Source organism: Heptranchias perlo, chromosome 3, assembly GCF_035084215.1.
Source record: "Heptranchias perlo isolate sHepPer1 chromosome 3, sHepPer1.hap1, whole genome shotgun sequence".
Classification (NCBI taxonomy): Eukaryota; Metazoa; Chordata; class Chondrichthyes; order Hexanchiformes; family Hexanchidae; genus Heptranchias; species Heptranchias perlo.
The window spans coordinates 109427672-109444636 of record NC_090327.1 but is presented as its reverse complement, the minus strand read 5'-3'; the positions used below and the strand labels follow the sequence as shown (position 1 = coordinate 109444636).

The 16965-nt window shown below is 44.6% G+C and overlaps 1 protein-coding gene across 2 annotated transcripts in view; it reads left to right on the top strand.

The window, feature by feature from the left end:
* neto1l (neuropilin (NRP) and tolloid (TLL)-like 1, like) overlaps positions 1-16965 on the top strand; it is a 208099-nt gene that overhangs the window by 169212 nt on the left and 21922 nt on the right. For both annotated transcript variants that reach the window (XM_067976382.1, XM_067976387.1), the window contains exon 8: positions 11164-11277. In XM_067976382.1, coding sequence (XP_067832483.1) covers positions 11164-11277 — 114 coding nt within the window. The remainder of the gene's footprint in view (positions 1-11163; positions 11278-16965) is intronic.

The following is a 16965-nucleotide window of genomic DNA, read 5'->3' as shown; positions in this document are numbered from 1 at the left end:
AGGTTCTCCCACAGTGCTGTTAGGAAGGGAGTTCCAGGATTTTTACCCAGCAACGATGAAGGAACGGCGATATATTTCCAAGTCAGGATGGTGTGTGACTTGGAGGGGAATGTGCAGGTGGTGTTGTTCCCATGTGCCTGCTGCCCTCGTCCTTCTAGGTGGTAGAGGTCGCGGGTTTGGGAGGTGCTGTCGAAGAAGCCTTGGCGAGTTGCTGCAGTACATCCTGTGGATGGTACACACTGCAGCCACTGTGTGCGGGTGGTGAAGGGAGTGAATGTTTAGGGTGGTGGATGGGGTGCCAGTCAAGTGGGCTGCTTTGTTCTGGATGGTGTCGAGCTTCTTGAGTGTTGTTGGAGCTGCATTCATCCAGGCAAGTGGAGAGTATTCCATCACACTCCCGACTTGTGCCTTGTAGATGGTGGAAAGGCTTTGGGGAGTCAGGAGGTGAGTCACTCACTGCAGAATACCCAGCCTCTGACCTGCTCTTGTCGTCACAGTATTTATATGGCTGGTCCAGTTAAGTTTCTGGTCAATGGTGACCCCCAGGATGTTGATGGTGGGGGATTCGGTGACGGTAATGCCACTGAATGTCAAGGGGAGGTGGTTAGACTCTGTCTTGTTGGAGATGGTCATTGCCTGGCACTTGTCTGGCGCAAATGTTACTTACAGGTGGTTCGGTTGCTGAGCACACAGCCCTTTTACCTTTTGGATTTCGGTAATGGTAGTCTTAAGTCTGTTTATTAGTTGGCAGTAGATCATAGTAAAAAAAAACTGCCTCTAATTCAACACTAAATCCATTAAATTGTTATCTCACTCAGAGGCGACACTAGTATGACTGGTGCTCGAAACAGATAAGTATCGTTGGGGCATTTGGGAGTCCATTTTAAAGTTGGGGTGCAATTGATTAAAGGTTGCTATACTTGGCTCCATAGATCTCGGTGCTGGCAATTTATGCAACAAGTGGAAAAGTATTCAGTCCCTGAAAAGTATTCAGTCCCAATTGTTGAATGGAGGAAAAATCGCCAGAAAAAATAATGAATTTAAAAATAGTTTTGGATTTGTTATTGAGAGAAAACACTTCACTGAATGGATGATACTTGATTTTCTAGGCCTCCAATTGTAACTAGATATTTAAAATAATACTCCACAGTAGAGTAACTTTAACCTTGAGTATTGATGTGCAAAGATTATTCCTAAATCAATATTTGTCTTGCAATGGCTGGCATGATTGTGCTGACATTTAATTGTTGTTTCTGAGACTGGAGTGATGAAACATGACATTTCTATGTTAAGCCTTGTTTCCCAGCATCTCAAATGTAGAGTGAGGATTACTGGGAGCCGAGGTTAGCTCAGAAGCAGAATGTTCATCATCCAGCACTGGAAACAACACAGAGTTGATAGCCTGAATGATAGCCCCAGAGCAGGCTGGAGGGGCCAAATGGCCTACTCCTGCTCTTTATTCGAATGTTCGTATGTTCGAATTGGAGAGCAGCACAATGTGGTAATTTACGTTTAAAAAAGGGTTCCGACTTTCTGAATTGTTACTCATCAAGATATTTAGAGAATATAATTGTAAGTTTCTTTATAGTTTAAAATTGAGCTGTCAGATGTAGCTCGACAGAAGTGTGATCAGAGCACCATCTTGTGGTTACACTTTTCAATACAAGCCTGTGAATGGAGTAATACATTGGCCTCGAAATTGGGCTGTGTAGGGCCCGTTTTTCATGTGCTACGCAGCCATCCAAGGAGATAAAATGTCGTGCAAGATATGCATGCACGCTTCCAGCAGAAAGTGCACAGTGTGCCATCTTGGTGTAGGAGGGAGCGCTCGCGAGAGTATCGTACACCAGCATGATGCAAAGGAGGGAGATAATTACCTGGATGGGTGTGCAATGCTGCTTGCAGGACGCGATTGCCATTTTGGAATGCCCCAGTGAATCGGATTCCACGTGCTGACCTTGCTCAGCGCAATGTGATGCTAACTGGCATGAAGGCCCCTGCGCCAGCGCTATTTAAAGGAATCATGCAGGGCTTACAGGTAAGTTGCTGGTTTACTTCTTCTGGCTACTGCTTGACTTCTGGGCATATTTTTCCTGAGATCTAGCACTGTTCAAAGTTCAATTTGTCTGTACAGAGAGAGGTGTAGCTGCTCTTGTACTCCTGTTCTTGTTGTCTCTGCATAAGTGGTTATGTTACTGGACTAGTAATCCAATGGCCTGGACTAATAATCTGGAGATATGTGTTCTAATCCTGCTACAGCAGCTGGGGAATTTAAATTCAGTTAATTGAGTAAAAAGCTGGTATCAGTAATGACCATGAAGCTACCGGATTACCGTAAAAACCCATCTGGTTCACTAATGTCCTTTAGGGAAGGAAACCTTTTGTCCTTACCTGGTCTGACCTATATGTGATTCCAGACCCACAGCAATGTGGTTGATTCTTAACTGCCCTCTGAAACGGTCTAGCAAGCCACTCAGTTCTACAATCCCACTGCACAAAGACACAATAAGAATAAAACCCGACAGACCACGAGGCACCGGACACGGCAAAGGCAAAACAAACCCAGTCGACCCTGCAAAGTCCTCCTCAACCATCGGATCAGATTACAGCCCTGCAGCCCTGCGACATCCAGCCATGAATGGTGGTGGATAATTAAACAACTAACGGGAGGAGGAGGCTCCGTGAACATCCTCATCCTCAATGATTGTAAACAATTTTACAACACCAAGTTATAGTCCAGCAATTTTATTTTAAATTCACAAGCTTTCGGAGGCTTCCTCCTTCGTCAGGTGAACGATGTGAAAAAATTTGTTTTTTCACATCGTTCACCTGACGAAGGAGGAAGGAAAAATTTGTTTTTTCACATCGTTCACCTGACGAAGGAGGAAGCCTCCGAAAGCTTGTGAATTTAAAATAAAATTGCTGGACTATAACTTGGTGTTGTAAAATTGTTTACAATTGTCAACCCCGATCCTCAATGATGGCAGAGTCCAGCACGTGTGTGCAAAAGACAAGGCTGAAGCATTTGCAACCATCTTCAGCCAGAAGTGCCGAGTGGATGATTCATCTCGGCCTCCTCCCAACATCCCCACCATCACAGAAGTCAGTCTTCAGCCAATTCGATTCAGTCAAAAAACGACTGATTGCACTGGATAAAACAAATACTATGGGCCCCGAAAATATCCTGGCTGTAGTGCTGAAGACTTGTGCTCTAGAACTAGCCGCGTCTCTAGCCAAGCCATTCCAGTACAGCTACAACACTGGCATCTAGCCGACAATGTGGAAAATTGCCCAGGTATGTCCTGTCCACAAAAAGCAGGACAAATCCAGTCCGGCCAATTACCGCCCCATCAGTCCACTCTCAATCATCAGAAAATTGATGGAAGATGTCATCGACAGTGCTATCAAGCGGCACTTACTCACCAATAACCTGCTCACCGATGCTCAGTTTGGGTTCCGCCAGAACCACTTGGCTCCAGACCTCATTACAGCCTTGGTCCAAACATGGACAAAAAAGCTGAATTCTAGACGTGAGGTGAGAGTGACTGCCCTTGACATTAAGACAGCATTTGACCGAGTGTGGCATCAAGGAGCCCTGGTAAAATTGAAGTCAATGGGAATGGGGGGAAAGCTCTCCAGTGGCTGGAGTCGTACCTAGCACAAAGGAAGATGGTAATGGTTGTTGGAGGCCAATCATCTCAGCCCCAGGACATTGCTGCAGGAGTTCCTCAGGGCAGTGTCATGGCCCAACCATCTTCAGCTGCTTCATCAATGACCTTCCCTCCATCATAAGGTCAGAAATGGGGATGTTCACTAATGACTGCACAGTGTTCAGTTCCATTCGCAACCCCTCAGATAATAAAGCAGTCCATGTCCGCATGCAGCAAGACCTGGACAACATCCAGTCTTGGGCTCACGTGGCAAGTAACATTCGCGCCATACAAGTGCCAGGAAATGACCATCTCCAACAAGAGAGAGTCTAACCACCTCCCCTTGACATTCAACAGCATTACCATTACTGAATTCTCCACCATCAACATCCTGGGGGTCACCATTGACCAGAAACTTAAATGGACCAGCCACATAAATACTGTGGATAAATGCAGCTCCAACAACACTCAAGAAGCTCGACATCATTCAGGACAAAGCAGCCCGCTTGATTTGTACCCCATCCACCACCTTAAGCATTCACTTCCTCCACCACTGGCGCATCGTGGTTACAGTGTGTACCATCCACCGGATGCACTGCAGCAACTCGCCAAGGCTTCTTCAACAGCACCTCCCAAACCCGCGACCTCTACCACCTGGAAGGGCACTATATCACCATTCCTTCATCGTCGCTGGGTAAAAATCCTGGAACTCCCTACCTAACAGCACTGTGGGAGAACCTTCACCACACGGATTGCAGCAGTTCAAGAAGGCGGCTCACCACCACCTCTTCAAGGGCAATTAGGGATGGGCAAAAAGTGCTAGCCTTGCCAGCGATGCCCACATCCCATGAATGAATAAAAAAAAGATTATCGGGCTCCAGACATGGGTGGCCTGGTAGGGCTGCCTCTGGAAACAGAGCATGACTGGGATCATGAAGTAAGACAGCACTGAGGCAGACAAGCAGGCAGAAGAGGGAGAAGGAAGAGGAGGAGGTCACTCAGCAGGAGGCCATATCCATGGAGGGTCATCAGGGACCACTTCTCGTACTTCAACTTCAGTGAAGAGCAGTGTTTTTGAGGCACCTTCACTTTACCAAAGAGTTTGTTACTGATATATGTCATCTGTTGCAGCCAGAATTGCAGCCTCAAACCAGGGCATGGACAGCAGTGCCCGTGGCTGTCGAGATCATTGTTGCCCTCAACTTTTATGCCACGGGTACCTTTCAGGCTGCAACAGATGATATTAACAACATCTCGCAGTTTACAGTGCACCGACGTATCGGGGAGGCCACCGAGGCTCTATACAGCAAGAGAAACACTTACATCTTTTTCCCTATTGACAGAGAGAAGCAGGAAGAGAGAGCATGAGGCATTGCCCACATAGCAGGCTTCCCCATGGTGCAAGGTGCCATTGACTGCACGCTCATTGCCTTACATGCTCCCTATCAGAACCCTGGAATATTCATCAATCGAAAGGGATTCCATTCCCTCAATGTGCAACTCGTCTGCAACCACAGGCAGCCGATCATGCAGGTCTGTGCCTGTTATTCAAGCAGCAGTCGTGACTCTTTCATTCTACGCCAGTTCTCTATGCCGCCTTTATTCCAACCAGAGCTCCAAGTTACAGGCTGGATACTGGGCGACAAGCCTCTGAACATGGTTCATGACTCCGGTTAGGAACCTGTGCACAGCTGCAGAGAAGGCCTACAATGAGAGCCATGCTGCCACAAGGAACATTATCGAAAAAAACAATTGGCGTCCTCAAACAATGCTTCCGTTGCCTGGACCGTTCCAGAGGAGCTATGCAGCACACCACTGAGCGGGTATCCAGATTTGTGGTCGTCCGCTGCATGCTGCAGAACTTCGCCATCATGAGAGACCAGCCCTTACCACCATCAACGAACCGACAAATTGAAGAGGAGGAGCAGGAGGAGGAGGAGGAAGAACATGGAGAAGAAAGAGGAGGATGAGAGGCAACAACCAATAGAGCCCCTTTCTGCCCGAACTCAAAGGGATCAGCTGATTGATGGGTAGTTCCAATAACCATAACTCCAAGTCCCCATTCACCAGCAGTCCCTCACTCCTTACTTTTCTTCTTACAACCATCATCACATTGTCCTCTTCCACTCAACACTTATTGGTTTTTCCTTCACTTAGCTGTAAATATAAACCAAATCCAAATCCCAAACCAAATTTATCAAATCAATAATCTCACACTTTACACAAAATTAAACTATTCACTATTCACAAAATTAAATTATTTTCATGTTCCTTTCCCTATCCTGGTGCTCCAACGAGGTGCTTCCCCCATGCCGGCAGCTTGGGAGGTGAAAGGCTGCTGAGCTTCCATTGAGGAGCGTGCAGATGGCCTTGGAGGTCGACCTCAAGTAGCTCTGGGCCCGGCTGCAGATTGCACCATCTCGGCCTTGGCTGCGGTAGTCTGAGCCGGCCGGCTGACAGGCAATGACAAGGACGGTGGCGGAGCGGCAGGTGAGCAAGAATGCTGTCATCCTGAGAGATTCCTCTTCCATGGGGCAAATGCCATCCCCCAGGGCAGCGTCTCAGCGCTCCTAGTGATCTGTTGGAGAATAGAGTGCTGGACTGCTGTGATGTCCTGGAGGTCACTTTCAACAGTGGCACCCAGAGCCAAGATTGCAGCCATCTTGAGCTTCCATGGCAGCATTTGTGCTGCGATGGAAGCTGTGAGATTCGTCATGAGACATTCCATCATGGTGGGTTCCACAACGGTGCTGATGAAGCTGACCACTCTATGTGGGAAAGGATGGGCTCCAAGCTCTGCCCAAAGCCCTGCGCCAAGTTGGAACTGGACTCCTCCATGCTCCTTGACATTGTGCGCAAGCTCTCCGGCAGGATTCCCAGTGCATCAAGCATTTCCTGGTGTATGCCCATTAGCCTTGTTCGATAGCCTAGCCCATCGAAGTCATCATCTGAGTCCTCTGCAACAGAACTAGTATCCCTCACCCTCTAGTGAGCTGGCACCTGTGACGTCCATTCTCCCCACCCTGGCTCCTGCGCACTTGTGCCCGTTGAGTCACCACACGCAGATCCCTCCTCTAACCTGGTCTCTAAGATCTGCTTGTTGTCAGTCTCTGAACTAATGGCTATGAGAGAGAGATCAAGTGACGATGCATCTTCATGATCACCCTTGTCCTCTTCCTCCACCGGCTGAGGGACTTCCACATTTTAACGAGCTGAAATGAAAAAGGGACAAGGGTTAGGTTGTGGTGTGAGGGAGAGCAGACAGGAAGAAGTGGGTGTTGAGAGCATCTGCAGCTTGTCGTGCAGATTGTATGGGATGAGGAAGAAGTGAGAAGATAGGAGGATTAGATAAGAAGAAACAAAACCGAAAATGCTGGAAATACTCAGCAAGTCAGGCAGCATCTAAGGAGAAAGAAACAGAGTTAATGTTTCAGATCAATGACCTTTCAGCAGAACTGGAAGAAGTTTGAGATTAAACAGTTTTTAAGCAAGTATCAAGAGAGAGGAAAGTGGCAGAGGGATGAAAGAACAAAAGGGAAGGTCTGTGATAGGGTGGAGGGCAGGAGTGATTAAAGACAAAAGGGATGATGGTGCAAGACAAGGAGGGTGGTAATGGGACAAGCAAAGAAACAAAAGATGGGTCCAGAGGAGGTGTAAATGGCAACATCAGAACCATTTCCAGCACCCGCTGTCCGAAAAAATGGGAGCAGGGGTTATGATCTGAAGTTATTGAAATCAGTGTTGAGTCCGGAAGTTTGTAAAGTGCCTAATCGAAAGATGAGGTGCTGTTACGCAAGCTCCTGTTGAGTTTCATTGAAACAGTGTAAGAGACCGAGGGCAGAGATGTCAGAGTGGGAGTGGAACAGAGAATTAAAATGGCAAGTGACCGGCAGATCAGGGTCAGGCTTGCGGATTGAATGGAGGAGTTCAGCAAAGCGATCACTCAATGTACGTTTGGTCTCCCCAATGTAGAGTGAATACAGAATACTAAACTGAAAGAAGCACAAGTAAATTGCTGTTTCAACTGGAAGGAGTGTTTGGGGCCTTGTACAGATTGTAGGTTGGTGGGGGATGGGAGTGCTGTGAATTCAACAGTTGAGCTGTTAGGAAATGCCATTTGAAGAATTAAACTTCTAGCGGCACTGCATCCATGTCCTAGGAGCCATGCTCCTCGCATTCTGCAACCTCCTCCCACTTCCTGCGCATCAGGTGCCTGAAAGGCAAACCCCCCCCCCCCGGGGAATACAAGATGTCCTTCCTCCTCTCTACCTTCTGCACCAAGGCCCCCAGTGTAGCATCTGAGAACCTTGATGCCCGCTCTCTCCCACCTTCATCTAGTTCAGCTCACAAACCATTTCCAATGGTAGTTGCAGCCACAATGCACCTCGCCTTTAAAGAGGTGCTGGCTGCCTTTAAGTAATGTTGTAGACTTCCGATATCAGGCCCCCTCCTCATCCGTGCAACCAATGATCAGCGCAGGTAGCGTTGGCTGCACATGACAATTATTTTAATTAGCAGACAGCACGGATCTTATGTGCTGCCTACGTCACTATCAACAGGGTTAATCGTGCATCGCGATCCCCGTGTGCCCGTTCTCCTGCGCTAATCAATTTCAACTTTATTCTATCCAACAACAACTTGCATTTATATAGTGCCTTTAACGTAGTAAAACACAAGCACAATCAGAAAAAAAATTTACACTGAGCCAAAGAAGGAGTCATTGGGACAGGTGTCTATCACAGTAAAGGAGGAGGTAGTAGAGAAATTGGATAGGATAATAATAGAAAAAGAGGAGGCACTTAAAAGGTTGGCAGCGCTCAAAGTAAAAAGGTCTCCTGGTCCGGATGGGATGCATCCTAGGTTGCTGAGGGAAGTGGATGGAGATTGCGGAGGCTCTGGCCACCAACTGCTAATCCTCCTTAGATATGGGAGTGCTGCCAGAGGACTGGAGGATTGCAAATGTTATACCCTTGTTCAAACAAGGGGAGAGGGATAAACCCGACAACTACAGGTCAGTCAGCCTAACATTGGTGGAGGGGAAATTTTTTGAGACAATAATCCGAGACAAAATTAATTGTCACTTGGAAAACTATGGGCTAATAAATAACAGGCAGCACAAATTTGTTAAATGTAAATCGTGTTTGACTAACTTGATAGATTTCTTTGATGAAGCAACTGAGAGGGTTGATGAGGGTAGTGCGGTTGATGTGTACATGGACTTTCAAAAGAGGTTTGATAAAGCACCACATAATAGATTTGTTAGCAAAATTGGAGCCCATAAGATTAAAGGGACAGTGGCAGTGTGGATATGAAATTGGTTAAGGGACAGAAAACAGAGTGAATGGTTGTTTTTCAGACTGGAGGGAAGTTTTCAGTAATGTCCCCCAGGGGTCAGTATTAGGACCACTGTTTTTGATATATATTAATGACCTGAACTTGGAGAGGGCATAATTTCAAAGTTTGCAGATGATATGAAACTCGTAAAAGTAGTAAGAAGTGAGGAGGATAGTAACAGACTTCAGGAGGACATAGACAGACTGGTGGAATGAACAGACATAGCACAGATGAAATTTAACATAGAGAAGTGTGAAGTGATGCATTTTGGTAGGAAGATTAAGGAGAGGCAATATAAACTAAATGGTACAATTTTAAAGGATGTGCAGGAACAGTGAGAGTTGGGGGTATACGTACACAAATCTTTGAAGGTGGCAGGACAAGTTGAGAAGGCTGTTAAAAAAGCAAATGGGATCCTTGGCACTATAAAGAGAGACATAGAGTACAAGAGCAAGGGCGGTACGCTATACCTTTATAAATCACTGGTTAGGCCCCAGCTGGAGTATTGTGTTTGCATCTGGGCACCACACTTTAGGAAAGATACCAAGGCGAAGGTGCAGAAGAGATTTACTAGAATGGTACAAGGGATGCGGGATTTTAGTTACATGGAGAGACTGGAGAAGCTGGGGTTGCTCTCCTTAGAGCAGAGAAGGTCAGGGGGTATATTTAATAGAGGTGTTCAAAATCATGAACTGTTTTGATAGAGTAAATAAGGAGAAACTGCTTCCAGTGGTAGAAGGCTCAGTAACCAGAGGACACAGATTTAAGGTATCTGGCAAAAGAACCAGAGGCAACATGAGTTTTTTCTTACACAGCGAGTTGTTATGATCTGGAAAGCACTGCCTGAAGACATTGTTGAAGCAGATTGAATAGTAACTTTGAAAAGAGAATTGGATAAATATTTGAAAGGGAAAAATTTTCAGGGCTATGGGGAAAGGGCAAGGGAATGGGACTAATTGGATAGCTCATTCAAAGAGCCGGAACAGGTATGATGGGCTGAATGGCCTCCTTCTGTGCTGTATCATTCTATGATTCTATGATTCTATGACCTACAGCTTGGTTAAAGAGGTAGGTTTTAAGGAGGGTCTTTAAGGAGGAGTGAGAGGTGGAGAGGTTTAGGGAGGGAATTGCAGGGCTTAGGGCCTAGACAGCTGAAGGCACAGCAGCCAATGGTGGGGTGAAAGAAGCACAGCTCAGGGTCAAATAGGAGGCTGAGGTTATGAACAGTCTGGTTCAGCCTGAGACAGTGGCTGGAATCTGGCTCGGGAATGAAAAAAAGTACTTGCATTTACATAGCACCTTATTACATCTTCAGGGCATCATAAAATTCTTCACGTAAAATTAATTTAGTTTTGAAGTACAATCACTGTCATGTAGTGAAACATGGCAGCTAATTTGTACAAAGCAAAGTCACACAAGCAATAAATGAGATGAAAGACCAGTCTGTTTTTGGTGATGGAAGAGAAATGTTGGCTGGAACATTTACAGAACTATCTGGTCCTCTTTGAATAGTGTCACTGGATCGTATACATCTACCTGTTTAATAGACTGTACATAGATGCAGCTGCATAACAATTATTGTTTCATATTTGTAATGCACAAATTAAATTATTTTGCTCTTAAAAATGAGATACTAGGGTTTAGTTGATTTTTGAACATAACCTTGCATGTTGATTTTACATTATAAAATCTTTTTTGTGTTATATTTGATAAAAAGCGTTCCCGAAGAAACAAAGCTGCTGTGCTATGACTAATGTTCTTTAGAACTTAAAAGACCTAGTTTTGCCGGTTTTCTAACAGTGTTGTGGCATTACATTATCATTATTATTGAAAAAATGTTTTCGAAACAAGTTTGAGGTCTCCGTTTCTTGATCTGGCCTGTCTGTTGCTCCTGGTATGGAAGGTTTGGATACCTTGTCCAGAAGGCATGAAAGAATAAACTCAAAATGGAGAATCCACCCAGTCACAGTGGTCATCACAGGGCATATAAACGTTGGCCATGTTTGCGATCGGGGAGAGGGCATGGGGAAATGTAATATTCAGCCTGCAACCAGAGAGGGGGTTAGTGGGGCTACAGCAAGCTAGAACTGATAGTGTCTGTTGGGCAGCATATGTCCCACCTCTCGCTACCTATAGATGCCTTTGAACTTACTTGTGTTTATCCCTGTTTCTTTTCCAGCCCCCTGTGAAGCTAGTGCTTTCTTTTGCCACAGCAACATGTGCATCAATGACACATTGGTCTGCAATGGCGTGCAAAACTGCGTGTATCCCTGGGACGAAAATCGCTGTAAAGGTAATAGCCTCTTCCTTTTCCTTTATGAAGGAATTGTCACACCACAATATGTGTCTTTTCTTTCCCCTTTCAACTTCTCCCATCTTCAAGCAAGATATGTACTTTTAAAGGACTGTGTAATGTGCAAACATAATCAGTAATTTGGTTAAATGCAAGCTCCATTTAAAAAAATATATATTCAGCTCACCCAACACTGGCTACATAAGTTCCATTTTGGGTCACGTTGTGCTTTTTACAATGGCAGCATTGTTTGACTTACTGTTAAAATAAAAAGAAACGCTGGCGAGAGAGATCTCTCTGGTGTTGATCAGGGTAATCTGCTGATCAGCTGACACGAGAGGGCTGATAGAACAATTTGTTGTAGGCGCACATCAAAAAGTCTGAATTGTTTGCATCATTTAACTAAAGAGCAGGCAGTGGTTCTGGATTTATAGAGCAAAGTGGCTTGTTTCCTTGATTAATTGATTGGTTGGTAGAGACATGTAAATTGATTTGAATCTCCACAGACACATTTGTGTTACTCTTTGATTGTACTGTGTGAATTCTGTCTAGCTCTACACTGTATTTTTGTGTGTATTTCTGCAGCATTGTCAAGGTTGTGTGAAAACTGGATGCGAAATAAAGTTACAAATGTGGTTTGACCTGTAAGAAATTAGAAGTTGGACTCTGAAACAGTGCTGGAGCTTTTCAAAAAGTGATTGTTTGGATTGTACAAGGTGGTTCAGAAACAGGTCCCGTTCTGGCTAAATGAAGATCGGAGCAGGGGAGGACAAAAATCTCCTGCATTTCCCATTTGAAAACAACATTTTAATTATTATTGCTCAGACTTTTTGGGGGGAATCCTCTTTCTTAATTCTGCCTGAAATCGAAATTGGGCGGGAATGTAGTGGAGCATGAGGGAAAATTCAGGCAGTGAGGCCTACCACTGCCTTGCTGCCATGACAAGGAATTCCCTCCCCCACATTTCCACCAGGACTGCCACTGGCTGCTTCTTCCCTGCCTGCTGCATGGTGGTGGGGTCAGATCCTGTCCATCCCACTTACCATCACTTCCTAGAGCCACCATATGGAGGGTGGCCGAAGGTTCCAGGAAGTGGCCATAAAGCCTCTCCACCACCGACAAGGCACAAGTCAGGTGTGTGATGGAATATTCTCCACTTGCCTGGATGGGTGCAGCTTCAACGACACTCAAGAAGCTCAACACCATCCAGGACAAAGCAGTCTGCTTGATCGGCAGCCCAAACCCCACCTCAAACATTCCCTCCACCACCAGTGCACCATGGCTGCAGTGTGTATTACTTATAGGATGCACTGCAGCAGCTCACCGTGGCTTGTTTGACAGCACCTCCCAAACCCACAGCCTCCACCACCTAGAAGGACAAGGGCAGAGGTTGCATGGGAACACCACCACCTGCACATTCCCCTCCAAGTCACACACCATCCTGACTTGGAAATATATCACTGTTCCTTCATCGTTGCTGGTTCAAAATCTTGGAACTCTCTACCTAACAGCATTGTGGGAGTATCTTAGCCACACGGACTGCAACAATTCAAGAAGAAGTGTCATCACTATCTTCTCAAGGTCAACTAGTGATGGGCAATAAATGCTGGCCCTGCCAGCGATGCCTGCATCCTGTGAATGAATTAAACAAAAAAGGCCTTGATGTTTGCCCATGGAGGGAGAGCACAATGTAGTGCTGTCCTATCCCTCTTCAGTCCCAAACATTAACCTGCTGAAGGTCCAAAGCCTTCAGTTGGACAACAGATCTGATCTTTGGGGCACTTCTACTCCTTTAAGGTCTCTCACCAATTCATCTGGTGATGCAGTGGCATCTTACTCCAAGACTTCCCACCCTCACACTGATGGGCTCCCTCTTAGTGGCAAGAATCTCACCAGGAGTCTGCCATGCATTTTGAGAAATATTCCAAACCAAGGAAATAGGTTGGATTTCAACATTTATGATCTTTTATCAATCAGATTTACTATATCAGGAATTTAAATGAACTGTTCTGCCCCATGTCATTCTAATTAACATTGTTTTAACAAAGGTTTATTCTTTATGTTATGTATAAACTTATCCCACACGTGTAAACTCCTAAGTAATGTTTTATACCAAATGTTTTAGTCCCATAACTTGAAAGCAGTAGTGATGATGTCACAGAAATTTAGAGGGCCGTATTTTCCTCTGTTTCATAATAGTTATAAAAAAAAGTAGATGTGAGTAAAACAGCGGTGAAATATTTGTGGAAAGCGTTGGCAGACAGTTCATCTGTATTTGTCAGTCGTTTGGAGAATTATCTATGTAAAGATCGCTTAATAAATGTGGGCAAAAACTTTTGAGAGAAGGCATTGTCTGCTTGTTAAAGCCTCATTAAGGTTATTAATGAGAAACTCATGCCATTTTCCACAACTGTCCTCAATCAAATTGAAAATGTCAAAGTCAGACCTGAGTTAGTGAGGTAGACATTCGCCTTGGGGTGTTCAATAGAATTGAATATCGGATGGAACATATAACGGGTGGTTGATGTGATGCCTCTCGCTTTGTGCCACTGCCCAAGATCAATGTCTACCCCTGAGAGTTTAAAGAACAGGAAGATTTTGAAGTATCCCCCATCTGTCACAAAAGTCAATAGTACAAGCCCATATATAATGGGTAGAGGGCAATTTGAAATGCCCTGAATTAAGTTCAGTTCATGTGGGGGAATAGAGTGACAGAAGAAAGGAGCAGGGGCCTATGGGACTATTGTTTTTTTAGTTTTGATTAGTCTCTATATTCAGTGCAGAGTAGCTCTAAACTCTGTACATGTGCTGGGATGTTACCAGTAGGGGCCTCGAATGTGCAGGGAAATATGTTGCAAAGCAACAGTTGGTCTCTTAGACCAGACTGGGTGAGTATTTACTTTACATATTGTAGGGGATGGGGGAGCAAAGTAAAAGTGAACATTTGAAAGACAGAGAAAAAGGCAAGGAAATGCAAATCAGTGCTGGTGTAATAAAGAAATATTAATCAGATTATTCAGCACATGTACATAGGTTCAGGTGCAACTTCCTAATGCCATATTTATTGGTGTCTTTGGCAGCTTTTATTTTCTCACTGCTGTCTTTGGATGGAATCTTTCTTACATGGTTAACATGAGTTACACAATTACTATACACCAACCAGTTCCACTTTCAGGTCCCAAACCATTCTTACCACCCTGTCCCAATCGTGACAACTGAGCAGAACTTGACAAGATATTGGCATAAGGCAATGCCAGCTAAGATTGTTTTACGTGCACAATAGCAAGTTTCTTACTTCAAGAATGTCAGGACTGTGAGGCTTGTAGCAGGGTCCAGAACCCCCAGGTTCACAGATTAAGCTGTGGAAATGAATCTATTTGAAGTCAGGCAGAAGAGGGAGACGCAGATCGACAACCCTATAAGGACAACAGGACATCAACAATGCCAGGAGATGGCCAGGGCAAATGAGTGCCAATTCAACCATCCAAAGCACGGCTGCTCAGTGCCAGAAAAGGTTTAATGGCTTTATCAGAGAAAACAAGGTGAGAGGAGTCAACTGCACCTTCCAAGGATGCACTGTATTAAGCATCTCAGTCGTTGGCAGTGACCTCCTCTGATACACTATTAAAGTGTTTGAATTCCTTACCATTAATGTCCAGGAGACAACATATTGCCCTTTACACCCCCAGCCTTCACAAGATCACTAGATAATTATGAATGAGGAAAGCCACTTGGCTCATCTTAGTTCATCCATCTAGAAAGACCATTGTGGTATTCAAATATTTGTTAACCTAATCCAGGGTTTTCATCTGCATTGCTCTATCTGGAAGTCCGTTCTTTGTACCGATCATTATTTGTGTGAAGAAGAACATCTTAATATCAATCCTAAATTTGCCTTTCACTAGTTTTAGCCTGGTATACTCTTGCAATTTAGCTTTAAGTAATTTTCCGAATTTACCTTCTCCAACTATCTTATATACCTCAATAAGATTACCTCAGTGTCACAACCTTTTAAGGCTGAAAAGCCTAAGTTTCTCAAATCTATTCACATAGTTCAGTCCTCTAATATGAGGAATCAGCCCTGTGGTTCTCCTCTACACTGCATTCAGTCCTTGATTGTCTCCCCTGTATCTCAATGATTAGAACTGGACTCCGTACTTAAGGTGCAGTCTGACCAGAGTTTCAGAATCACTTTATCTGACTGGTTTAGCTATTAATGTCCTGTTAACTCTGTTGATTGCTGCTCTGCTGTGCTTAACCATGTTGAGCATTTTTTCAACTTCATCCTTAATTATTTCAACACCATTCACAGAATATGCCTGTTGTCCATTTTTGATTCATTTGAGCAGTATTTTACACATCCACATTAAATTTCATATACCATTCGTTATGCCCACTTACCTATTTTTCAACTCATTTTGTAATCATAGAATCATAGAATCATAGAAAGTTACAGCACAGAAGGAAGCCATTCGGCCCATCGTATCCGTGCCGGCTAAAAAAGAGCTATCCAGCTTAATCTCACTTTCCAGCACTTGGTCCGTAGCCCTGTAGGTTACGGCACTTCAAGTGCACATCCAAGTACTTTTGAAATGAGTTGAGGGTTTCTGCCTCTACCATCCTTTCAGGCAGTGATTTCTTGACCCCTAACACCCTCGGGTGAAAAAATTTCTCCTCGGCTCCCATCTAATCCTTCTACCAATTACTCTAAATCTATGCCCCCTGGTCACTGACCCCTCTGCTAAGGGAAATAGGTCCTCCCTATCCACTCTATCTAGTCTCGTCATAATTTTATATACCTCAATTAAATCTCCCCTCAGCCTCCTTTGATCCAAAGAAAACAACCCCAGCCTATCCAATCTTTCCTCATAGCTAAAATTCTCCAGTCCTGGAAACATCCTCGTAAACCTCCTCTGTCCCTCTTTAGTGCAATCACTTCTTTCCTGTAATGTGGTGACCAGCACTGTACACAGTACTCAAACTGTGGCCTAACTAGTGTTTTATACAGTTCCAGCATAACCTCCCTGCTCTTATATTCTGTGCCTCAGCTAATAAAGGAAAGTATCCCGTATGCCTTTTTAACCACCTTATCTACCTGTCCTGCTACCTTCAGGGATCTGTGGACATGCACTCCAAGATCCCTTTGTTCCTCTACACCTTTCAGTATCCTCCCATTTATTGTGTACTCCCTTGTCTAGTTCGCCCTCCCCAAATGCATTACCTCACTCTTCTCTGGATTGAATTCCATTTGCCACTTTTCTGCCCACCTGACCAGTCCATTGATATCTTCTTGCAGTCAACAGCTTTCCTCCTCACTATCAACCACACGGACAATTTTTGTATCATCTGCAAACTTCTTGATCAAGCCCCCCACATTCAAGTCCAAATCATTAATATATACCATAAAAAGCAAGGGACCTAGTACTGAGCCTTGTGGGACCCCAATGGAAACAGCATTCTCGTCGCAAAAACACTCGTCAATATTACCCTTTACTTCCTGCCACTGAGCCAATTTTGGATCCAACTAGCCACTTTCCCTTGGATCTTAGGGCTTTTACTTTTTTGACCAGTTTGCCATGTGGAACCTTGTCAAAAGCCTTGCTAAAATCCATGTACACTACATCAAACGTGTTACCCTCATCAATCCTCCTAGTTACCTGCTCAAAAAATTCAATCAAGCTAGTCAGT